General features: G+C 36.1%; 3 protein-coding genes across 3 annotated transcripts; all 3 read right to left on the reverse strand.

Annotated features, from left to right (window-relative positions):
* Window positions 1-274: 274 nt before the first annotated feature.
* LOC122593027 (wall-associated receptor kinase 2-like) lies at window positions 275-4446 on the reverse strand. Its single transcript, XM_043765368.1, has 3 exons — window positions 3504-4446; window positions 3245-3412; window positions 275-1494 (listed from the first exon to the last, which is right to left on the reverse strand). Exons 1-3 carry the CDS (start codon window positions 4444-4446, stop codon window positions 275-277), a joined length of 2331 nt encoding a protein of 776 aa, XP_043621303.1.
* A 2064-nt stretch (window positions 4447-6510) lies between these two features.
* On the reverse strand, window positions 6511-9612 carry LOC122591681 (wall-associated receptor kinase 2-like). The gene is made up of 4 exons (XM_043763933.1): window positions 9580-9612; window positions 8548-9532; window positions 8283-8441; window positions 6511-7685 (listed from the first exon to the last, which is right to left on the reverse strand). Exons 1-4 carry the CDS (start codon window positions 9610-9612, stop codon window positions 6511-6513), a joined length of 2352 nt encoding a protein of 783 aa, XP_043619868.1.
* A 3287-nt stretch (window positions 9613-12899) lies between these two features.
* LOC122590722 (wall-associated receptor kinase 2-like) lies at window positions 12900-24252 on the reverse strand. Its single transcript, XM_043762899.1, has 3 exons — window positions 23310-24252; window positions 14774-14941; window positions 12900-14071 (listed from the first exon to the last, which is right to left on the reverse strand). The coding sequence occupies exons 1-3, from the start codon at window positions 24250-24252 to the stop codon at window positions 12900-12902; spliced, it is 2283 nt and encodes a 760-aa protein (XP_043618834.1).
* Window positions 24253-25194: the final 942 nt, after the last annotated feature.

The following is a 25194-nucleotide window of genomic DNA, read 5'->3' on the forward strand; positions in this document are numbered from 1 at the left end:
ATGGAGGACTTTAGATTTGGAGTGGTTCTTTATTATTATTATTATCTTTTATTATAGCAATTGTACATACAGAGTTCTAACATAAAAGTCAAACACTCAAGTAGTTAAAAATAGTTGAAACCCGGACTTCAGCTAATGATGTAGACCGAGTTCCCTAAACTCAGTTATACTCTGTATTTAGACAACAATAACAAACGAAAAAATACATTTATTTTACAGATCATTTGAACAAACAAACAATTCAATGTGTGAGCGTGAAAGGCTATTATTATAATCATCGAAGGATATTATCAGGATATACAAGACTACCTTCCATACTAAAACCCGAAGAGATTTCCCTGCTACTAGTATATGGGTTTATCGATTCTGCATAAAGGTCTGTTTCTTCGTTCTCAATGTTTAACAAGTTGGTGTTCTCTTCATGATCACCATGTGTATTGGCCCACGGATGTTGAGTAAACTTACGTAACCTTTCAAGTTGAGTCGCCACTTCTTTCATAGTTGGACGCTCATCACTCGTAAGATTAAGGCATCTTTTTACAAGCTCACCAATTTCTTGCAGTTGCTCTAAGGTACCCTCCCTTACGACTCTGGGTTCAAGAATTTGAAACAAACGGTTTTCTTTTAGCGACATAACGAAAAGAGATGCTAAATTTCTTTCTTCTTCGGTTCGTTCCATGCACAATGATTTCTTCCCTGTTAGAAGCTCTGCTAGCACTACTCCAAAGCTATAAACATCACTCTTTTCGGTTAACTGACTTGTATGAAAATATTCGGGATCTAAATAGCCTAGGGTCCCTTGAACAAGTGTAGTCACTTGTGTTTGATCAATCGGGACCAGCCTTGATGCTCCAAAATCCGCGATCTTGGTAGTGTAGTTATCATCTAATAGTATGTTTGCCGATTTCACATCTCTATGAATAACAGGGGTTGATGTGGCGGAATGAAGATACGAAAGTGCACCAGCGGCTTCTGCTGCTACCCTTAACCGATTTTCCCACGATAACCATGTCATGGTGCCTTTACCATGGATATGATTAAAGAGAGTTCCATTTGATACATACTCATATACCAACAATGGAACCTCAGTTTCTAAACAACATCCCAAAAGCTTCACCACATTGCGATGATTAACTTGTGTTAAAATAATTACTTCGTTGATGAATAATTCAATTTGGGATTCATCCATTACCCGTGATTTTTTGATTGCAACTACACGTTGGTCGTTTAATATGCCTTTGTAAACTGTCCCGTAACCACCACAACCTAAGATACGGTCTTCAGCATAATTGTTGGTGGCTTTTCCGAGCTCTTGTGCGGTAAAGACCTTGGTCGAATCCACATTGCCTTCATTGGTCGTAATTCGTTGTTTAAGTAACAAACCGCCATTTTGTTGAAACAATTTCCGTCGGAGTTTAATAAGGTTTCGTTTTTTGAATACAAAATAGAGCCATGTTATTCCCACTAAAATGGACAAGAAACCAAATCCCATACCTACATGTTAACAAATATTTTTTAGAGCTCAATTATATATGATGATAATAATACAGGATTCCTATCTATACAACATTATAAAACATTTATAGTGCAGTCTTAAAATTTTTAATTATAAATACAAGAATATATTATTTTTGTGACCATATATACAATTTAAATTAAGGAATCTCAAAAGGAATAACAAAAATTAATATCACCAAATAAAACGGAAACTAACTAACAGATACCGTTAACTATTATTTTTGTTTAATTTATACTATCTAATAGAACAAATCACCTTTCTTTTTGCTTAAACTTTCCGTCTTTGAAAAACCAAAAATACCCCTCTTCATTATTCACTAATTTAAATATCACCATCTAATATAACTATAATACCCTTAATGAAATAATTTACAATACAGATCTCTCAACACTTAAAATAACTACAATACCACCTTTAACATCAATTACAACATTCACCACCATCGTCACCTCATCGTTGTTCTCCTGCCGCCCCCACCACTGTCACCACCACCTCCTCCGCTATCACTATCCCCATCGCCACGGCATTGCATGGGCATAAGTCTAGTATCACTAATACCGATCACTACACAAAGCTGTCGGCGAGACCGTTTACTAGACTATACTAGCCAACTAGCCTTTCTAAAATATAATAAACTGATCTAACCCTTTTTACGTGCACAATTCTATCATATACAATTACCTAATTACCCAACCAAACTAAGGTTCTATTTGTTTTTTTAACCATTAAGTGCCTGAATTGATAAATGACTTAATAGATAAATAACATTTGTATGGATTAAGTCAATACAATTATTTTTTTGTTTATTAAGTAAAAAAACAAACACTTTTGATAACTGAATGGATTAAGTATCTTTGATTAAGTGATAACTGAGTTTATTAAGTCTCAAACAAACGATCTTTCAAATTGAACATGTCTCTCTAATTGTCTATTTTGGAATGCCTAGATTAAGCAGAAAAGAGAATGATCAGATGGCGCCTAATAGTATATGATCTATAGGTCATGTCATTTAAAATTTAAAAACAAAATATGGTTACATAGATTTTCAAGACCGTTAAATTGTGACCAATTAATATTAGAAAATAACTTGTATCTTTAACACACATTGAACCGGTTAAGACTAAAACTACCTTTCAATGGGTTAAGGTTAGTCTTTGACACTAACCCGATCCAAAAAAACTTCGGGTCAGAATTTTCAATCCCGACCCATAACCTATCATCCAAAACCCAACCCACCAACCTCAAAAATATCGAGTTGACAGGTTAATTGCATTGTTGGGTTGTCGGGTTGGTTTTAGGTCACAGGTCATATGGGTTGTGGGTTGACGGACTGTTGATTTCAAGTCAAATGGGTAATAGGTTTATTGTCAGATTGGTGGGTCAACATGCTAACCTAAAGGTTCAACCCAAACCCAAACGAATTAAATCAGGTTAATGAGTTGGTCGGTTAACGGGTCGGGATTTCACAACCCTAACCTGTTTTTTTTTTTTTTTTTTTTGCCAGGTAATTAGTTGGGTAGAGTATTGACAAAAATACTAGAATTGCTAGAGTCACCAACTTCTGGTTTAGGAAAATAATAAAAGATCACAAAAAATAAGGGTACTGTCGTCAACCTGTCATCTTGCTATCACAGAATGCAATCATTAAATAACTCAAACTTTTGAGTTATTTCGTTGTAGACACTTATTTTAGGACCACTGATTATCTAAAGAGAATTTGATTACCTAAAGAGAATTTGATAACTGGAAATTGGGAATGTTCCTTGGTACAACCACGGCCGTTTTTGAGGCCATCTCCATTGTATCCATCTTCGCAGCTACATGAATAACTTCCAAGAGTATTTGTGCATACCCCGTCACACAGATTGTTGGGATCATCACATTCATTGATATCTATCAATATCAAACACAAATCAGATAACACGTACAAAAGCTGAAATGTGAAAAGTAATTATTACTTGATAATTTGGGTAATGAAACTAACCATGGCAACCTGGCTCAAGATATGGCTGACCCGAATAACCTTTATTGCAAACACATCTGTAACCTGGAACTCCAGTATCAGAATCAATACACTGACTATTTGCTTGACACGACAAAACACCTGCTTTTCTAGCCTCACTGCAGCTCAAATTACCAACCACCCAATCAACCAACAGTGTAACTGTAGCTCTTGTTCTGTTCTTAAAGTTGGGATCCATAAAATCCGACACCCCATTAAAGGTAAATCTATCTTGCTCCGCCAAAAAGGAGTATGTACAAGGATCAAAAGACCAGATGTCAACATGGTTATTGAGAAAACTACCAACAGATGTGGCGTAGTATTTCATGGCCTTTGGGATAGATGTTTGACAGCACCCGACTCCTGAACAAGACCCGTTGACAACCTCCTCAGGTTTTGAACACAGTGCTATGCAGCCACTAGTGTAGTTTGTTTGTATTGGGCCTTGGAACAAGGCAAAATCATCACAACCAATTAAAGTAAATTGGTTCTTTTGCGAAAACGAAAATGGTGAATCCCAGGCTAGACTTGTGTTGACTGGAATGTCTTCGGTTAGGTTCCCAAATTTATCATAACATTGGCTTGCAACTTTGCTTGGAACTCGGAAAGTATAGTCTGAGATTTCAAGGATTTGGAGACTTTTTCTCTTGCCAATGAAGGCTTTTGGAGGATTAAACTGATTTTCACAGAACATTTCAAACCAGAAGCTATGAAAGCAGCCTGGACCGATACCAAAAGGATACGGAATTGTTACATTTCCACATTGACTTTGGCATCCCGGTTTGCTTACATTAGCGGCTTTTGTGATGGTGGCAAGATCACTTGAGGTGGTGTTTGTGATGGTGGTTGATTGTGATGTAGAATGTGTAATTACTAGACCAAACAAGATTAGAAACAAAAACATAATCTTTTTTGTGAAGTTCATAGTTCTTGACCAGAATGTGTAGCAGTGGGCACTATGAAAGGCAAATTGTCTTTTAAATATGTTAGTTTCCATTAATGGCTGGCATATTGTCAACTAGATGTTGCATTTTTTTTATGTATCTCACCAACCCTTGATGATGTAGATTGGAGTACAAATTTGTTTGCTTTTATCTCAAATTGCAACATACTACCAAAATTCAGGTTACACTTTAGCTAGAAATTGCCAAGTTTTGAAAATTAAGATTGTTTAATAAGACATAAAAAATAAAAATACAAGTCAACTGATATTACTCTATTATCTACTGATTTATATAGTTGAATTCAGTGGCGGGGATAGGATTTGACATTAGAGGGGGCAGGTTGATGGATAGAGAGCAGCCGATTGAAGTAATCAACATTGAGTTAAGCTTTGAAATGGATATTTATATAAGAAGTTGTTTTAGTTGGACGAGATTGTACATTCTGTAATCCTTACTAGCCCGACTTTTTACTTTTTTTTTTTGTGTGCTGAATTCACAAATTAAAGCTCCATAGACCATATAACTGCAGTAGTACTAATTAGAAGAATAAAAGAGGATTCCCTATAATCTGCTTGAATAATTGAAGGCATCTTGGTATCCGTTGACTAAATATTTTAGTAAGTCAATGAAAAAAAATTGTCACAATCACCAGAGGATATATTGACTTTTGATGATCACATATTGTCATGCATGCATGTTTGTCGCCACAAGAACTGCTAAAAGTCATCCAACATGGCATACTAATTAATCATCCATTTTTGAGAATGTCGTGATTATTACCCTCCTAACATATGTTTGTTATTATTAGTATTCAACTTCCCTTGAAATCTTAATGGAACAACCAAAAGACACACAAAGTGTGTATATAATTACACATTAAGTTATAAAGAACTTACAATTAGAACTAAACATTTAGAAAAATGTAATGTATTTGACAATGCTATATTAGCAATTTTGTCCATCCTTTGATTCTCTCATATCTTCTTTGTCACAACTAATAAAAGAATGTACACTAAGAACTAATCGGGTGTAACTTCAAGTGGTTTGATTTAATAACTAATCCCCTTACTAGTTAGGCCTGTGATACTATGTTTCTTTCAGATTCTTTTTCATTTGTTTCCATTCTATGTTATTGTACTATTAAACTCTTGTAACTTGCTAGTGATACAAACAATACTCACAGTACAACCAGTTTGCAAGAACCATGTAGGAGTTTAATTGGTTTGCTGCACAAGGTGTACGTGCGAGAGCCTGGAAATTATAAAACTTGAAGGAAGTAAAAAAAATAAATTAAAATCAGTGGTTGGCATCCGACCAAAACACCCCCAAAAAGCCCCTTGGTCGCCTGCTACATCAGCCCACTTGAGGGTTTTTTCCCCTTCCACGTACAGCTAGAATCCGTCGCCCACTTTGCCAAATTGTTCCAATTTTCAAAGTGAACTAGTGTGTGATGGTGATGGCAGCTCAAGAGTTGCCTCACTCATAGACGGTCTAAATATTTACGAAGTCAAATACCCCATCCAACCCTTTTAAAGCAACAAAACAATAAATTAAGGAACAAAATGAGTTACAGAACACACGGAGCAGAAGAAGGAACTGCAAAGGATTGGAAGCCGGAGTTGCCCCATTACCTCGCAAATGGGGATGTTGCTTGTATCCACAAACTGTGTTTCTTGCAATGAAATAAAATATAATAAAATGCATCTGCTTAATTAATTTCAATAAAGACCCTAGAGGAGTGCTGTGTTTCCAGTAGTAAGGAAAATAAAGTTTTAAACGCATGGTAAATACTCAACGACTATTATTATTGATAATCTTGACAAAAAAAAAAAAAAAAAATCAAACATGATATGATGGACTGAAGCCATTGAGATTGAGGAAGACGATTATGTGATATCAGGCCACAACAAATATTAATGGATGTATAGAAAGAATAAAAGGAAAACAATTATGAAAATACATGAAAAACAATCTTTATAAAAAACATTGCTACAAAATATTAATAAAATAACAAATTATGTTGGATTATTTGATAAAAATTAATATTAACCCGAAGAGATTTTCTTGCTGCTAGTATACGGGTTCATCGATTCTTCATAAAGGTCTGTTTGTTCGTTCTTGATGTTTAGCAAGTTGGTGTTTTCTTTATCCCCATGTCTATCTGCCCACGGATGTTGAGTAAACTTACGTAACCCTTCAAGTTGAGTCGCCACTTCTTTCATAGTAGGACGCTCATCACCCGTAAGACTAAGACATCTTTTCACAAGCTCACCAATTTCTTGAAGTTGTTCTAGTGTACCCTCCCTTACGACTCTAGGTTCAAGAATTTGAAACAAACGATTTTCTTTTAGTGACATAAGAAAAAAAGATGCTAAATTTCGTTCTTTTTCAGTTCGTTCCATACACAATGATTCCCTCCCCGTTAGAAGCTCAGCAAGCACAACTCCAAAGCTATAAACATCACTCTTTTCGGTTAACTGACTTGTATGGAAATATTCGGGATCTAAATACCCTAGGGTCCCTTGAACAAGTGTAGTCACTTGTGTTTGATCAATCGGGACTAGTCTTGATGCCCCAAAATCCGCGATCTTGGTAGTGTAGTTATCATCTAATAATATGTTTGCGGATTTTACATCTCTGTGAATAATAGGGGTCGATGTGGCAGAATGAAGATAAGAAAGTGCACCTGCGGATTCTGCTGCTACCCTTAAACGATTTTCCCACGATAACAATGTCATGGTGCCTTTGCCATGGATATGATTAAAGAGAGTTCCATTTGATACAAACTCATATACCAATAATGGAATCTCAGTTTCTAAACAACATCCCAAAAGCTTCACCACATTGCGATGGTTAACTTGTGTTAAGATTATTACTTCATTGATGAATAGTTCGATTTGGGATTCATCCATTACACGTGATTTCTTGATTGCCACGACTCGTTGGTCGTTTAAAATGCCTTTGTATACTGTCCCGTAACCACCACGACCCAAGATACTGTCTTCAGCATAATTGTTGGTGGCCTTTTCAAGCTCATGTGCGGTGAAGACCTTAGTTGAATCCACATTGCTTTCATTATTGCCTGTAATTCGTTGTTTAAGTAACAAACCACCATTTTGTTGAAACAATTTTTGTCGAAGTCTAATAAGGTTTCGCTTCTTGAAGGTAAAATAGAGCCATGTTATTCCAATCAAAATGGACAAGTAACCAAACCCCATACCTACATGTCACCAAATATTTATCAGAGCTCGATCTATATATACAACAGTTACACAAGATTCCTATCTATACTACATTATTTAGACTCTCTCATAATTCCGAATTCAAAATACAGCAAAATAATACGAGTTCATGTATTTTTTTTGGCAAAAAATAACAGTACAATTGTAATCTTGCTATCACAACTATGTTCTTGAGGTTGGGGAGTTACAAGTTTTTTTCTACTTGAAAAAGTTTTAAAAGAAAGATGTTAAATGAAATGATATGAACATTGTACTGTAATAAATTTACTTCAAAATCATGCATCACATTTTCAGGGTGATCGGGAAAGAAGGAAGTGAAGCCTCTTTTTTTTCCACTCATTCATCTTTTTCTTCCTTTGCCTTTAATTTTTTTTTTTTTTTTTTTGAAAACAATCCTGAGAATATCATTCATCACATTTTTGGGCCAATCGTTAAGAAGGAAGTGAGCGTTTTTTTTTTTTCATTCGTTCATTTAATTTCTTCCTTTTCTTTTAATTTTGTTAGAAGCAATCTCGAGAATACTATCATCTACAATTTTGTGTTTTTATTTTGGGACCGAAGAAGCGACCAATTACCTAAAGAGAATTTGCTAACAGGAAACTGAGAATGTTCCTTGTTACAACGACGACCGTTTGGGCCATCTCCAACATATCCATCTTCACAACAATAACTTCCAAGAGTATTTGTACAACCCCCATCACACAGATTCATAGGATCCTCACATTCATTGATGTCTATCGATTTCAAACACAAAGTTAGATGATAGCATCATTTAGGCAAGAATAAAAGCTGAAATCTGAAAACTACTTATTCTGTAACAAAACGGGTAAAGAAACTAACCATGGCAACCTGGCTCAAGATATGGCTGACCCATATAACCTTCATTGCATTCACATCGATAACCTGGAACTCCAGTATCAGAATCAATGCACTGACTGTTTGCGTGACAAGTCAAAACTCCCGCAGTTCTAGCCTCACTGCAACTCAAATTGCCAATCACCCAATCAACCAACAGCGTAACTGAAGCTTCTGTTCTGTTCTTAAAGTTGGGATCCGTAAAATCTGACACCCCATTAAACGTAAAGATATTTGGCTCTGCCAAAAATGAGTATGCACAAGGATCAAAAGTAGAGATATTAATATGGTTATTTACAGCACTACGAAGAGTTATGTAGTACAGATTCATGGCCTTTGTGATAGATGTTTGACAACACCCGACGCCTAAACAAGACCCGTTGACAACATCCCCAGGCTTTGAACACAGTGCTATGCAGCCACTAGTGTAGTTCGCTTGTATTAGGTCTTTAATCATGGCTAAATCATCACAACCAATCAAAGTAAGTTGATTCTTTAGGGAAACAGTAAAGGGTGAACCCGGGGGTAGATCACTTGATACGATTGGATCATCTTGGGTTAGGTTTCCAAAGTTATCATAACATTGGCTTGCGACTTTGCTAGGAACTCGGAAAGTATAGTCTGAAAATTCAAGGATTTGGAGAGTTTTGGTCTCCCCAACAAAGGCTTTTGGGGGATTCAACTGATTTTTGCAGAAGACTTCAAACCAGTAGCTATGAAAGCAGCCTGGACCGATACCAAAAGGATATGGAATGGTTACATTTCCACATTTGCTTTGGCAGCCCGGTTTGCTTACAACATCTGCTTTTGTGATGGTGACAAAATCACTTGAGGTGGTGTTTGTGATGGTGGTTGATTGTGATGTACAATGTGTAATTAGTAGACCAAACAAGATTAAAAACAAAAACATAATCCTTCTTGTGAACTCCGTAGTACGTTCTTGACTAGAATGTGTTGCAGTAGCTAGGCACTATTAAAGGTAAATTATTGTCTTTTGAATATGATAGTTTCCATTACAATGGCTGGCATATTTTCAACTAGCTGTTGCATTTTTTTTTTATGTTTCTCACCAACCCTTGATGATGTAGGTTGACATCATATGTGTATGTGCTTTTATCTCAAGTGTACCAAAAATTAATGTTACTCGATAGTAAACAAATTCACATGTTTATAAAATTACGGTTGTTTAAGAAGACATAAGTAATACAAGTCGGCTGTTTTGTTTTCGAAAGGCAAAATTATTAATAAAAAAAAAATGACTAGCAAGACGCCAATTACTAAAAGGTTCAATTACAATATACATATCTCGATATATACCCAAACAACAATTCTAGACCGACCCTGAAAAGAAAAAATTCAGAGACCAAAAACAAGTTATGAGTTGATGGGAAAAAATTGCTATATTTTTTTGAATGACAAATTTGGGCTTAGGGCATGCCTTTTACACCCCTGTCTTCATTTTTGGAGTATTTTATTCATACCGGGATTTGAACTCAATACCTCTGAGTCTGAGGCTGCATCGTATACCAATCCATTTATTGATAATTGGTAAAAAAAATTTGCTATATTAATTAGAAAATTAATCATATTCTAAGGTTGGAGGGTCTTTTCTATCATTTAGGTAGAAACTGGAAGGAGCCTCTCTACTTGGGTAGAGGTAAGGTCTGCCTACATCTTAACCTCCCCATACACCGTCGAGGTATTGGGGCTCAAAACCCACGGAAGACGGTACCGAGCAGTTACTTACTTACTTTTTAATCATATTCTAAGATTAAGTTAAGTAAATTGAAATGGTTTTAATATCTACCAATTAAACATTAGGGTGGGGGTATAAATTAGAAGAATAGAAAAATTTTGCCTATTAAAGTCTGCTTAGATAATTCAAGGCATCTTCGTATCCGTTGACTACTTACTTTAGTAAGTCAATGAACAAAATGTCGTAATCAAAAGTAGATATGTATCAGATCACATATTCGCATACATGTTTGTCGCCACAAGAACCGCTCAAAGTCGACCTACATGGCATACTAATTATTTATTTTTGTGAATGTCGTGATACAACTTAAAGGAACAACCAAAAGACACAGAATGTGTACACAATTAAAGTATACATGACTAGATTACATTATAAAGAACTTACAATGAGATTCAAAGAGTTGAATAGAAGTAAAATATTTGACAATCCGGGTCGAAACAAGTTGCATCCAAGTATAAACCATATTGAAGAAGAAATTGCGGCGAAATCACCCGATTGACCACCCGATTGACCTGAAGAAGGAACCGCAGTGGATTGGAAGCTAGGCGGAGTGGCCCCACAGCCTCGCAAACGGGGAATATGTTTGTCTCCACCGAATGCATGTGTTTGAAATGATGCCCCTGATTTAATTTCTTTTATTAAGTTCGCATACTGTGTGCGAAAGAAAAAACGTGGTAGGTTTTGCAGTTTTGAAAGCCTTGAGGGTATTTAAGTAAAAAGGATCATCTTGTAACACTCGTGAGTTGAACACGAAAGCTTTGGAGTCAAAATAAAATTTTAAATATGGAAATGCGACCTCGTATTCGTCTGTCGGCATCATATTTGAAAATCGACATTGTATTTTGTAAACGACCTCGTATTTGTTAGTAGGCATCGTAGACATTGCGTTTGAAAACGGCCTCGTAATTTTGATTTGGCATCGTTTTTGTAGTGGTAACCGGCATCATAATTTTAGCATAGTAAGATGGCAAAGCATGGAACCCTTCTATTTTACTCTACATATAAATAGTCTTATTCTCTCACAAACCCTCATTTTCCATCACCTTAGCCTCCTAGCAAAAACACACACACTTTGCTACCCCATTTTCCTTTACCAGCCCATCTTTACTACCCCACCTTTACTACCTCATAAACATCAAGTTTTAATGAAATCAATCTTTACTTTATCTAGATTTAGTGTCAAGAACTGAGTTTCTACCATCTTAACATTATCAAAAACATCTATTTTGGTCAGATTTGATGTAAGAATCAAAACCTTTTTTATGTTCTTTTTTGTAAATTCCGTTTTTTCTTTTAATACACATGCTACACCCACCAAGTATTAAACTTTTTACGTCCAAAACGTTTAAAAATATATACTATAACTTTTGTCAAAGTTTCATGTAATTTCGTTAACAAAATCTTGAGATTTAAGGATTTTTATACAATTTTTGTAAACTTTGTTCAAATGGGTCTTCAAGATTTAAGTCCGTTTTCGAGATTCCGACTTTAGTATTATTTTCCCATCATATTTGTGGGTCTAAAAGTACAATTTGATGTTAAAAACACCTTTCCGATCAAAAGAAACGTTTAGGGTTTTCTAGAACAAAATTGGGGATGAACAACTCTGATTTACGATCCCGTCACCCAATTTGCTACCCCGTTCACTATTCCAATTTCATTTTGTCTTCTAGTGAAATAAGAGTATAAGACCTCAAAATTTGTGACCTCGCAATTGAGATTTACGACCTCACAAATTCAATTTAGCCTCTCAATTTCATTTTATCTTTTAGTGAAATACTACCCCAGATGACTAGCCTCTTATTTTAGCCTCTCAAATCTAGTCTCTCAATTTTAATTTTGTCCTTTAATGAAATACTACCCCAAATCTCAAATAAGACCCCAATATCAATTTAAAACCCCAAATTCAATTTAAGACCTCAACTTTCAATTGAGACCTCGGATTTGAATTACTACCTCGATTTAGTCAACTATGGTTGGTTTAGTCAAGTTAGTCAAACTCGAAATTTGATCAACTTAGTCAAATTCGTAAATTGGTCAACTTAGTCAAACTTGTAAATTTTGGTCAAAGTCAACTTGAGCGCTTTTGGACAACTTAGTTGACACTTGGAACAGATTATTGTGCGTCAGTTATTTGCTTCTGATATCTTTTGTAGCTTAATCTTGTTGCTAGCACTCTAGTGAGTTTCGTAATCCCCCTTTTTACATGTTTTCATGGGGCTGAAAGGATACAAATTGTTTTCTGGTAAAACGTATATATTTTGGTACTATATGATATGATATTGTGCAACCTATTTTCGATACGCTTATGATTACACATTTTGGATACACTTATAATTTCACATTTTGGATACACTTATGATTACACATTTTTGGAGTCGAACATGATATGATGGACTGCCATTGAGATTGAGGAAGACGATTATGTGATATCAGGCCACAACAAATATTAATGGATGTATAGAAAGAATAAAAGGAAAACAATTATGAAAATACATGAAAAACAATCTTTATAAAAAACATTGCTACAAAATATTAATAAAATAACAAATTATGTTGGATTATTTGATAAAAACTAAAATTAACCCGAAGAGATTTCTTTGGAACTAGCATACGGGTTAATCGATTCTGCATAAAGGTCTGTTTGTTCGTGTTTGATGTTTAATAAGTTGGTGTTTTCTTCATCCCCATGCTTATTCGCCCACGGATGTTGATTAAGCCTTCGCAACCCTTCAAGTTGAGTTGCCACTTCTTTCATAGTCGGACGCTCATCACCTCTAAGATTAAGACATCTTTTCGTAAGCTCACCAATTTCTTGAAGTTGCTCTAGGGTACCCTCCCTTACGATTCTAGGTTCAAGAATTTGAAATAAACGGTTTTCTTTTAGCGACGTGACGAATAAAGATGCTAAATTCCGTTCTTCTTCGGTTCGTTCCAAACATAATGATTTCTTTCCCGTTAGAAGCTCAGCAAGCACAACTCCAAAGCTATAAACATCACTCTTTTCCGTTAACTGACTTGTTTGGAAATATTCAGGATCTAAATACCCTAGCGTCCCTTGAACAAGTGTAGTCACTTGTGTTTGATCAATGGGGACTAGCCTTGATGCCCCAAAGTCCGCGATCTTTGTGGTGTAGTTATGATCTAATAATATGTTTGCCGATTTAACATCTCTATGAATAACAGGGGTCGATGTGGCAGAATGAAGATACGAAAGTGCACCAGCGGATTCCGCTGCTACTCTTAAACGATTTTCCCACGATAACCAAGTCATGGTGCCGTTACCATGGATATGATCAAAGAGAGTTCCATTGGATACATACTCGTATACCAATAACGGAACCTCAGTTTCTAAACAACATCCTAAAAGCTTAACCACGTTGCGATGGTTAACTTGTGTTAAGATAATTACTTCATTTATAAATGGTTCAATTTGTGATTCATCCATTACTCGCGATTTCTTGATTGCCACGACACTTAGGTCGTTTAATATGCCTTTGTATACTGTCCCGTAACCACCACTACCCAAGATTCGGTCTTCAGAATAATTGTTGGTGGCCTTTTCCAACTCTTGTGCAGTGAAGACCTTGGTTGAATCCATGTTGCCCTCATTGGTAGTAATTCTTTGTTTAAGTAATAAACCGCCGTTTTGTTGAAACAATTTCTGTCGAAGTTTAATAAGGTTTCGCTTCTTGAAGAAAAAATAGAGCCATGTTATTCCAACTAAAATGGACAAGTAGCCAAATCCCATACCTACATGTTACTGATATATCAGAGCTCAATACTACATTGTAAATCATTTAGACATTTTCAAAATCTAAAATTTTGATATATTTACATACTGTATTGAATTAAAAGAATATTACAGCATATTACACGTAGTATATATATAGAAAATCTTTACTTAGACCAAATAAAATGGAAGCAAATTAACTCATACTATCAATTACCACTACAGTCTAATATCACCAATATCAACCACTAGCCAACTATCTTCAGTCTTCACTAAAAAAGTTGGAAACTAACCCGTGCACTGTATGGGTATAAATTGTTTTGATCTACCCATGTTACCGACTTACCGGTTTAAAATCTAGTAGTAAATGTTTATTCAAAATCAAGAACAAAATATGGCTACATATATAGATTATCACAAGACCGTTGAACTGTGATCAATATTAGCAAACAACTTGTATTTTTAAATCATTCCTGTGAACAGAGTCAGACAATGAGTGGATTAAGACAAAAAAAAAAAAAACTGATAGAATGAAGTAAAGACTACTCCAACTTCTGGGTTAGGAAAATAATACAAGTACACGAAAGTTTTGGCAAAAATTAAGGGTACTAATGTCATCTTGCTATCGACAATGCAATCGATAATAAAAATATACTAATATTGTGTTTAATTTTTCTTTGTTGACACTGATTTTAGGGCTGATCAAAGAAGTGACTGATTACCTACAGAGAATTTGGTAACAGGAAATTGGGGATGTTCCTTGGTACAACCACGACCATTTTTAAGGCCATCTCCAACGTATCCATCTTCACAACGACATGTATAACTTCCCTTAGTATTTGTACAAACCCCCTCGCAAAGATTGTTAGGATCCTCACATTCATTAATATCTATCAAATTCAAACTAGTACAAAATCAGGTGATAGTATTACTTAGTCACGTACAAAATCTGAAATCTAGAAACCAAATTATGTAATATATCGGGTACTGAAACTAACCCTGACAACCTGGCTCAAGATATGGCTGACCTGAATAACCTTTATTGCAAACACATTGGTAGCCTGTTGTAGAGTCAATGCACTGACTATTTGCTTGACAAGCCAAAACACCTGCAGTTGTGAAGTCACTGCAGCTCACATTCCCTGTTGAGAATTAACCAAAACTTTAATGGCGCCAAAGACAGTAGATACATTGATTGGAAGCATCGGCTCACAAAGGTCACACGGATTCATCAATGGTTAATTATTGGTTATTAAGACTTGGCACCGTTTCGTTGACTAAATATATCGATTCATGGTGTTATTTTGGCATATATAAATAGAAATCGATGTATTTGTTCTTGTATGCAGAAAATTGCAAGATTCAATCAATACAATTAATAGCAAGTTTTCAACACACGCTTGTGAATTTCGTTCATCAATATAGCAAGTTTATTCAAACAATTGGTACCAAAGGATGACACTTGATCCAAGAGAAGCAAGGAAGAAGAAATCAATTGGAACCTGTTTTGGTTCGTGTGTGACAAAACATAGGTTGATATATAAAATTAGAAACCAAGAAATTGGCGATTAGCAAGCAAATCTGGTTCAAATTGGCGATCTTATCTAGCCAAACTTCTTCTCCTTTTTTTCACTAATTTAAATATTTTCACATAATATACCTAAAATACTCTTAATAAAATTATTTACAATATAAATCCCTTAACCTTTATAATAAGTTAACTACCTCCTTTAACTACCACTGCTGCCAACACCACCACCACCACCACCACCACCACCACCACCACCACCACCACCACCACCACCACCACCACCACCACCAGTCGCAGTATCATCATCACATATTGCGGTATATATGTATATATATGTATATATATAGGGGTTCCCTATTGTAAAACAAATATTAAAATAAAACAAATAAGACAAGATCTTGACCCTTAAATCATGGTTAAATTGATGCACGGAGTTTCACGAAGGCACGATGATTTTCATGATTTATGTTGATTTCAGTGCTTATTGTTTTATTTGTTTTACTTTAATATTTTTTATTTTTACTAAAACTATATATATATATAGGTATATAAAAGTATATCACATTTGTATCATCATCATCATCAATAGTACTCGTGCTCATGCTCATGAAATCTTGTCATTCTGGTGCTCGTGCTCTTGCTTATAAGCTTTATTCAATTTCAGGGGACGGTAGAGAAGAAGAAAAACCGATCCTTGGTTAGGGTCCATTTTTTCGCGGGCCTCGAATATTTAATACAGAGTATGTGTTACATAATTTATATATGTATGATATATAATTAGTCGACAACTATGGCTCATTATTATGTTTTTGTCTCGTTTATAATTATCGTTGTAACTTTAGCAATTATCATAAAGGTTTTGTTTATGATTTTGAATTCTAAAGGGCACTTTTTTCCGTGACTCGATTCGGGAACTGAAATTCTCAGGGCCACACGGTTCAATTTCATCATGAGTAGCTACACAAATAGGATGGTCTCAAATTACAAACACATAAATATATCACTACATTTCGTGTTAAAGGTTACATATCCACAATCTCTGTCTCTTTATCTTGCGTTTTGCCTAACCTTCGGGTTTTCCGGTCCAACCCGATGATTCCCGGGATTTGAACCGAAACGACCCGAAACCTAAAGTGTCAACAAATGGGGACTTGAGGTCCAGGCCGTATGAGTCTCGGGGGGGTCGGTTCGGGTCGAGTTCGGGCGCGAGTCAAATTCGGGTCTCGGGTTTTCCATCTCTTCTCATCCCTAACTAGTGATGTCGGCAACGACAACGAATAGTATAAGTTATTTAAGTAGGTGTATTGTAGTTATTTTAGAAGTTAAATGATAACTTTTGTAATTAATTAATTAAAGGTATTTTTGTTTACCATATGTTTTAGCAGGTAGGGATATATGATGTTGAAAGGTTATGGGGATTGAGGTTATAAACTCTTTAGTTGAAAAAAGATATATAATTGATTTAAATAGTAGTATAGATATAGATATGTTAGAAATTTTATGTAATAACATAGAATATCCAAGTTAATAGATATGTTAAAAGGAGTTGAAAGAGTAATTAACTAATGTGAGTTTGTCCCACATTGGTAGAAGAATAAACATTAAGTGTGTTTATAAGGAGGAGTGTTGGAGGAATTATAATTCCTTATAAGGGGCTACACCCCAAGTGGGCTAGGAGGGTGCGAAGCACCCGACGCGCCCGCGCCCGCGCCCGGGACCGGGGGCGATGAGGCGTAATGTGGCGTATTGAGCCATCTTTATTTTTGGCTAGTTCGGTGTGGCTTGATTATGGCTTCCATGGCTCATAATGGTGGCTCAGTATTTTGTTGTTATGGCTTAAGTGGGTTGGTTTATTCCTGGTTTAACACCTGGAACAACACTTGCCTTAGTTCAGCAAGTGACACCTAGTGTTAAGGTGTTGTAAACTTTCTAAAGTTAACACGTGTCTTCCACTTAAAAGAAAAATCTGATATATATGAATCAGATTAACAACAACAAAATATAGAACACTACCTCTTCAAAAATCTGGATCATCAACACTTTTCTTTCACTTCTCTTCAAGCTGTTCTTGAAGGTAAATTCCGGGTTGTTGGTTACCTCCAGCAGTACATACTGCTTTGGCTGTTGTACCCTGGGAAACTGACGGGTTTACTTGGGTAGCCCGAAATCAGTTTTAAGGGCCCTCTGTTAAACAGAATCCTCAACCCGTTTTGCCTTCTTTTCTGTTTTTTATTTCTGTTCTTTTTCTTTCTTGTATTGATTAGTTAATAGTTAATTTACTTGTTATATCTTGTTGTAATTCGAATTTGTTTATCAATAAAATGTTCAATTATTGAATGGTGTCCAACAATCTTAAAACTGAATTTTCTTTCTTCACCATTCTGTTAATTCGAATTACAAAAATATGTTTTTCCAAAACTTTGTTATATACTTTTCTGTAAAGTTATTCATTTAAATTAGTTTTTACTTTCTGCAAGTTTTTTAGTAAAACTTTGATTGTTCTATTTCAGAAATGGCTACTGAAATGAACTCCTCTACTAATGGAACTACTTCTTCTACCACCACCAACACCGTTGGTGCAAATGTTTCTCAATCTGTAGGACATACTGTCTCTACAAGCATGGGACCTTTAGTAGGTACCCAAGCTGTCCAAACTATGGCCAACCACTGTGAAAAACCAGAAAAAGTTTTCTGGTAACAACTTCAAGATGTGGCAACCAAAGATGTTGTTCTATTTGACCACTTTGAATCTTGCGAGATTCCTAACTGAAATAGCACCTCAAATTCCTGAAGGTTCTACTGATGTTCAATCAGTAAGTGCTGTTGATGCTTGGAAGCATTCTGAATATCTATGCCGAAACTATGTGTTAAATGGCCTTGTTGATTCACTGTATAATGTATTTTGCAAAATAACAACTGCAAAAGAATTATGGGAATCTTTGCAAAAGAAATACAAAACCGAAGATGCCGGAACTAAAAAGTTCATAGTTGCAAGGTTTTAAGAGTTTAAAATGGTTGACTCTAAAACTGTTATGGCACAGGTTGAAGAATTGCAAATCATAATCAGTGAAATCTTATCAGAAGGAATGGTTCTTGGTGAAACATTTCAAGTTGCTTCCATGATTGAAAAGTTGCCCCCAAGTTGGTTGGATTTTAAAAATTACCTTAAGCATAAACGAAAGCAAATGACCGTTGAAGAGCTTGTTGTTCGTCTTCGAATTGAGGAAGACAATAGAGTTGCTCAAAATGGTGGTCATATTGAAGGTCTTGCTAAGGCCAACTTTGTTGAGCATGGCCAAAGTTCCAAAGGAAAAGGTAATTTCAAGGGTAAAGGGAAAGGTCCCATTAAGAAGAACAAAGGAAAAAGGATGGATTTGAGTCCAAAGAATGGTGGTGTGAAGAAGAAGGTTAGTTTGTTCAAAGGGAAGTGTTACAATTGTGGTGAATCTGGTCACCGAGTTGATCAATGCAAGAATCCAAGGAAGGAAAGGGCAAATATGATCGAAAATGACATGGCTCTTGTTGCTATGATTTTTGACCTCACGGCTAAGTTGGAAGAGGTCAATCTTACCACTGATGGAATCAAAGGATGGTGGGTTGATACGGGTGCAACCCGTCATGTGTGTCCGGATAAGACTATGTTCCAAAACTTGAAAGAAGTATCCGGTGAAGACAAGTTGTATATGAGAAATGCCGCCACCGCCGATATCAAGGGTGAAGGCGATGTGATCCTCAAGTGGACTTCGAGGAGAGAGCTCAAGTTAACCAATGTGTTGTATGTTCCCGAATTGCGCAAGAGTCTTGTGTCGGGTTGGTTGCTTAACAAGAATGGGTTTCATTTAGTGTTTGAAAGTGATAAGTTTGTGTTAACTAAACGTGGTTTGTATGTTGGTCAAGGTTATGCCCTTAATGGGATGTTTAAGCTCAATGTTGTACCTATTAAGAAAGTGAATGAAAATGCTTCTACTTCCGCTTATTTGATTGAGTCTTCTAATATTTGCCATAATCGTCTTGGACATGTGAATTTTAATTCAATGCGTCGTTTAATTAAGTTAAATTGTATACCATCTTTTAACATTGATTCTAATTCTAAATGTCCAACTTGTGTTGAAGCTAAACAAACCACGAAATCTTTCAAATCCATTGAACGAAACACCGAGCCACTTGATTTAATCCATACCGATGTATGTGATTTTAGATCGATTCCCACTCGAGGTGGTAACAAATATTTCATTACCTTTATTGATGATTGTACAAGATATTGCTATGTATACTTGCTAAAGAGCAAGAATGAAGCAATAGATAAGTTTATCTTGTACAAAAATGAAGTTGAGAATCAACTCAACAAAAAGATTAAAAGATTAAGGAGCGATAGAGGAGGTGAATATGTTTCTCCTTTTGCTGAAATTTGTGCTCAAAATGGTATTATCCATGAGCAAACAGCTCCTTATACCCCACAACAAAATGACATTGCTGAAAGGAAAAATCGAACTCTTAAAGAGATGATAAATGCCATGTTAATAAGCTCGGGCTTAGGACAAGATATGTGGGGAGATGCAGTTTTATCAGCAAACTATCTTTTGAACAAAATACCTTTCAAGAAAAAGGATGTTACACCTTATGAGTTATAGTTTAATAAAAAAACCATCCTATAAGTTCTTGAAAGTGTGGGGGTGTTTAGCAAAGGTGGTGGTTCCACCGCCTAAAGTTCAAAAGATAGGACCAAAAACTGTTGATTGTGTATTCATAGGATATGCTAAGCATGGTAGCGATTGTGAATCCTCAAATCTTGTTGAACATAGTAGTGCATATCGGTTTCTAGTACATGAGTCTAAGAACCCGGAAATACACAAAAACAGTATACTTGAGTCAAGAAATGCTTCATTTTTTGAAAATGTGTTTCCTCGTTTGGATCGAGGAAAAGCTTCTACATCAACTCCGGTTGATAAGATTGTTCGAGATGATCATCAAGAACAATCAGAGGAAGAAGAAGTAGAACCGCGAAGAAGCAAAAGGCAAAAGATTGAAAAATCTTTCGGGCCTGATTTTGTTTCTTATATGGTTATGAGTGAACCTCAAACATGAAGCGGTTACTTCACAAGAAGCGCCTCAATGGAAAGAAGCCATCAAGAGTGAAATTGATTCTATTTTGCAGAATCATACTTGGGAATTAGTTCGTCTTACATCTGGTTGTAAACCACTTGAACATCGTTGGATATTCAAGAAAAAGATGAAAGCTGATGGCTCTATTGATAAGTACAAGGCAAGACTTGTGGTCAAAGGATATAGACAAAAGAAAGATCTTGATTACTTTGACACATATGCGCCTGTAACTCGAGTAACTTCGATCAGATTGGTGCTTGCGATTGCAACATTGAGAAATTTGGAAATACATCAAATGGATGTAAAAACCGCCTTTCTCAATGGAGAGCTTGATGAAGAAATATATATGGAACAACCTGAGGGTTTTTCAGCTCCTGGCCAGGAGGACAAAGTTTGTAAACTTGTCAAGTCTTTGTACGGATTGAAACAAGCTCCAAAGCAATGGCACCAAAAGTTTGATCAAGTCATGCTCGACAAAGGTTTCAGGATTAATGAGTGTGATAAATGTGTTTATGTCAAAGACATATCTAAAGGATATGTTATACTTTGTCTATATGTCGATGACATACTCATTGTGGGTAGTGATGATAGTATGATCAAATCTACCAAAGACATGTTGAAGGCAAGATTTGACATGAAGGATATGGGTTTAGCAGATGTCATTCTTGGAATGAAAATTATTCGAACCCAAGATGCTCTAGTGTTAAGTCAATCTCACTATGTGGACAAGATCCTTGAGAAATTAAGTCCCGAAGACTCAAGAGTCGCTCGATCTCCAATAGATACCACGCAACACCTATCAAAAAATAGAGGTGAAGGTGTTGCTCAATTGGAATACTCAAGGGTAATTGGCAGCTTAATGTATCTCATGACAAGTACTAGGCTTGACTTAGCCTATGCTGTTAGTAGGCTAAGTAGATATACTAGTAATCCTAGTTTGGAACATTGGAAGGCTATGACTAGGTTACTAAGATACTTGAGATATACAAAAAATTATGGGCTGCATTTTGGTCGAGATCCAGCTGTATTGGAAGGATATAGTGATGCTAATTGGATATCCGATATAAAAGATTCCAAATCCACAAGTGGATATGTATTTACTCTTGGAGGAGCAGCTATAACTTGGAAATCGTCCAAGCAAACGCTAATTGCTAGATCCACGATGGAATCTGAATTTATAGCATTGGATAAAGCTGGAGAAGAAGCAGAATGGCTACGACATTTCTTGGAATATGTTCCAATATGGCCAAAGCCATTAACGGCTGTTTGTATACATTGTGATTGCCAATCGGCTATTGGTAGAGCTCAAAATACAATGTATAATGGCAAGTCAAGACATATTCGTCGTAGGCATAATAGTATACGACAACTGCTCACAACAGGGGTTATCACTGTTGACTATGTGAGGTCAAAGGATAACATTGCGGATCCGCTAACTAAAGGTTTAAGTAATGAGGCAGTTTATAAGTCATCGAGAGGAATGGGGCTAAAGCCCATTGAGTAAATTTGTACGAAGGAAAACCTAACCTAGATGTAAATGGAGATCCCATGATCTAGGTTCAATAGGACAACCTAATTGTACGAATAGAGGAGGTCATTGTGGGGGAGCACCCCAAACATCAAAGGGAGTTTACAGTCACTGTGGGGGGGAGAACCCACCATAATAAAGTGAGCTGCAAATTTTCCTAGCCCATTCCTGTATCAAATCAGTGATATCATAGAGGTTAAGCTTATAGCTTTTAATGATTGTGAGCAATCACCTATGTTAGAGAGAAGTGTGGTCGCTTCAAATGGAATTGTGGGGGCGCAATTCCTAGAGCTCTCGCAGAACCAGGATAGTGTTCCATGACCATAACGGACACGAAAGTGAGGAATTAACCTGACTAGGGAAAGTATTATGTGATGTGCAATAACGTCTACGTAAAAAGGAGTTAGTTCAAAGACATCAAGTTCTACTAACTGCTAGGAAACTAAGTGCACTCACAAAGGAAAGTTCAAAGGGTAACACCTACTTATCCTGCAATACTTGACTGTCGGAATTTATCTTTAATAACCATATCTATTAATGTGGGGGATTGTTGGAAATTCTATGTAATAACATAGAATATCCAAGTTAATAGATATGTTAAAAGGAGTTGAAAGAGTAATTAACTAACGTGAGTTTGTCCCACATTGATAGAAGAATAAACATTAAGTGTGTTTATAAGGAGGAGTGTTGGAGGAATTATAATTCCTTATAAGGGGCTACACCCCAAGTGGGCTAGGAGGGTGCGAAGCACCCGACGCGCCCACGCCCGGGACCGGGGGCGTGGGCGATGAGGCGTAATGTGGCGTTGTTGGTTAACTCCGGCAGTACATACTGCTTTGGCTTTTGTACCCGGGGAAACTGACGGGTTTACTTGGGTAGCCCGAAATCAGTTTTAAGGGCCCTCTGTTAAACAGAATCCTCGGCCCGTTTTGCCTTCTTTTCTGTTTTCTATTTCTGTTCTTTTTCTTTCTTGTATTGATTAGTTAATAGTTAATTTACTTGTTATATCTTGTTGTAATTCGAATTTGTTTATCAATAAAATGTTCAATTATTCAATGGTGTCCAACAAGATATATATGTATATATATAAACTAACCATGGCAACCTGGCTCAAGATATGGCTGACCCAGATAACCTTTATTGCAAACACAGCGGTAACCTGGAACTCCGGTATCAGAATCAATGCATTGACTATTTGCTTGACAAGTCAAAACCCCTGCAGTTCTAGCCTCACTGCAGTTCAAATTTCCAACTACCCAGTCAACCAACTGTGTAACTGTAGCTTCCGTTCTGTTCTTAAAATTGGGATCCTTAAAATCCGACACCCCATTAAATGTAAACTTGTCTTTCTCCGCAAAAAAAGAGTATGTACAAGGATTAAAAGACCAAACGTCAACATGGTTATTGACGAAACTACCAACAAGTGTGGAGTAGTATTTCATGGCCTTTGGGATAGATGTTTGACAGCACCCGACACCTGAGCAAGACCCGTTGACAACCTCCTCGGGTTTTGAACACAATGCTATGCAACTACTGGCGTAGTTGGTTAGTGCCGTACCTTGAAGCAAGACAAAATCATCACAACCAATTACAGTAAATTGGTTCTTTTTCGAAAACGAAAATGGTGACTCCCAGGCTAGACTTGTGTTGACCGGAATGTCTTTGATTAGGTTCCCAAGTTTATCATAGCATTGGCTTGCGACTCTGCTTGGAACTCGGAAAGTATAGTCTGAGAATTCAAGGATTTGGAGACTTTTCCTCTTGCCAAGGAAGGCTTTTGGAGGATTAAACTGAGTTTCACAGAACATTTCAAACCAGTTGCTATGAAAGCAGCCCGGACCAATACCAAATGGATATGGAATGATTACATTTCCACATCGGCTTTGGCAGCCTGGTTTACTTACATTAGAGGCTTTTGTGATCGTGGCAAGATCACTTGAGGTGGTGTTTGTGATGGGTGTTGATTGTGACGTAGAATGTGTAATTACTAGACTAAACAAGATTAGAAACAAAAACATAATCTTTTTTATGAACTTCATAGTTCTTTGACTAGCTAGAAGGAGGATGCCCAAATGCCAAACAGTTTCTTAAATATATGATAGTTTCCATTAATGGCTGGCATATTGTCAACTATATGTTGCATATTTTATGTATCTCACCAACCCTTGATGATGTAGATTATTGGAGTACAGATTTGTTTGCTTTTATCTCAAACTGTAAACATATTTACCAAAATTCAGGTTACAGTGTTACACCATAGTTAGAAATTGCCAAGTTTTGAAAATTATGATTGTTTAATAAGACATAAAAATACAAATCAATTGAAATAGTTCTATTCTTTACTGATCGATTTATATAATTTAATTAAGTTACGGAGCCAGGATTTGACATCAGATGGGGCAAGTTGCTTGATGGGATGAGCCGATTAGAAGAATCAACGTTGATTACTTTAGAATGAAAATATTGTAAGAAGTTGTCTTAATCGGAGCAGACCGAGCAATCTCTAATCTTTTACTAGCCCTGTTTTTTGTTTGAATTCACAAAGCTCCATATAACTAAAGTATAAATTTGAGGAAAAAAAGATGTGCCTTTTATTAAAATCTGCTTAAATAATTTAAGGCATCTTGGTATCCATTGACTGAATATATTAGTAAGTCAATGAACAAAATGTCAGCATTCAGAAGTAGATATATACGGTATATCAGATCACATATTGTCTTGCATGTTTGTTGCTACAAGAACTGCTCAAAGTCGTCCTACATGGCATACTATTTTTTCATTTTTGAGAATGTCGTGATTATCACCCCCCTAATATATATATATATATATATATATGTTTATTATTAGTAGTATTAGACTTCCCATGACAACTTATAGGAACAACCAAAAGACACACAGAATGTGTACACACAATTACACATTAGGTTACAAAGAACTTTACAATTAGAACTAAAGATTTAGAAATAGGTAATATATTTGAC

This window comes from Erigeron canadensis, chromosome 3, assembly GCF_010389155.1.
Source record: "Erigeron canadensis isolate Cc75 chromosome 3, C_canadensis_v1, whole genome shotgun sequence".
NCBI lineage: Eukaryota > Viridiplantae > Streptophyta > Magnoliopsida > Asterales > Asteraceae > Erigeron > Erigeron canadensis.

What these genes read in the sequence shown, in the direction of transcription:
- LOC122590722 (XM_043762899.1), bottom strand. Translation starts at nt 24,252, where the DNA reads ATGAAGTTCATAAAAAAGATTATGTTTTTGTTTCTAATCTTGTTTAGT. An exon ending in TCTTGAGCCAGGTTGCCATG is followed by an intron (nt 14,942 to 23,309) that starts GTTAGTTTATAT and finishes TGAATTTGATAG; the next exon opens with ATATTAATGAATGTGAGGAT. An exon ending in TGTTACCAAATTCTCTGTAG is followed by an intron (nt 14,072 to 14,773) that starts GTAATCAGTCAC and finishes AGTAACATGTAG; the next exon opens with GTATGGGATTTGGCTACTTG.
- LOC122591681 (XM_043763933.1), bottom strand. Translation starts at nt 9,612, where the DNA reads ATGCAACAGCTAGTTGAAAATATGCCAGCCATT. An exon ending in TCTTGAGCCAGGTTGCCATG is followed by an intron (nt 8,442 to 8,547) that starts GTTAGTTTCTTT and finishes TGAAATCGATAG; the next exon opens with ACATCAATGAATGTGAGGAT. An exon ending in TGTTAGCAAATTCTCTTTAG is followed by an intron (nt 7,686 to 8,282) that starts GTAATTGGTCGC and finishes GGTGACATGTAG; the next exon opens with GTATGGGGTTTGGTTACTTG.
- LOC122593027 (XM_043765368.1), bottom strand. Translation starts at nt 4,446, where the DNA reads ATGAACTTCACAAAAAAGATTATGTTTTTGTTTCTAATCTTGTTTGGT. An exon ending in TCTTGAGCCAGGTTGCCATG is followed by an intron (nt 3,413 to 3,503) that starts GTTAGTTTCATT and finishes TGATATTGATAG; the next exon opens with ATATCAATGAATGTGATGAT. An exon ending in AGTTATCAAATTCTCTTTAG is followed by an intron (nt 1,495 to 3,244) that starts GTAATCAAATTC and finishes GTTAACATGTAG; the next exon opens with GTATGGGATTTGGTTTCTTG.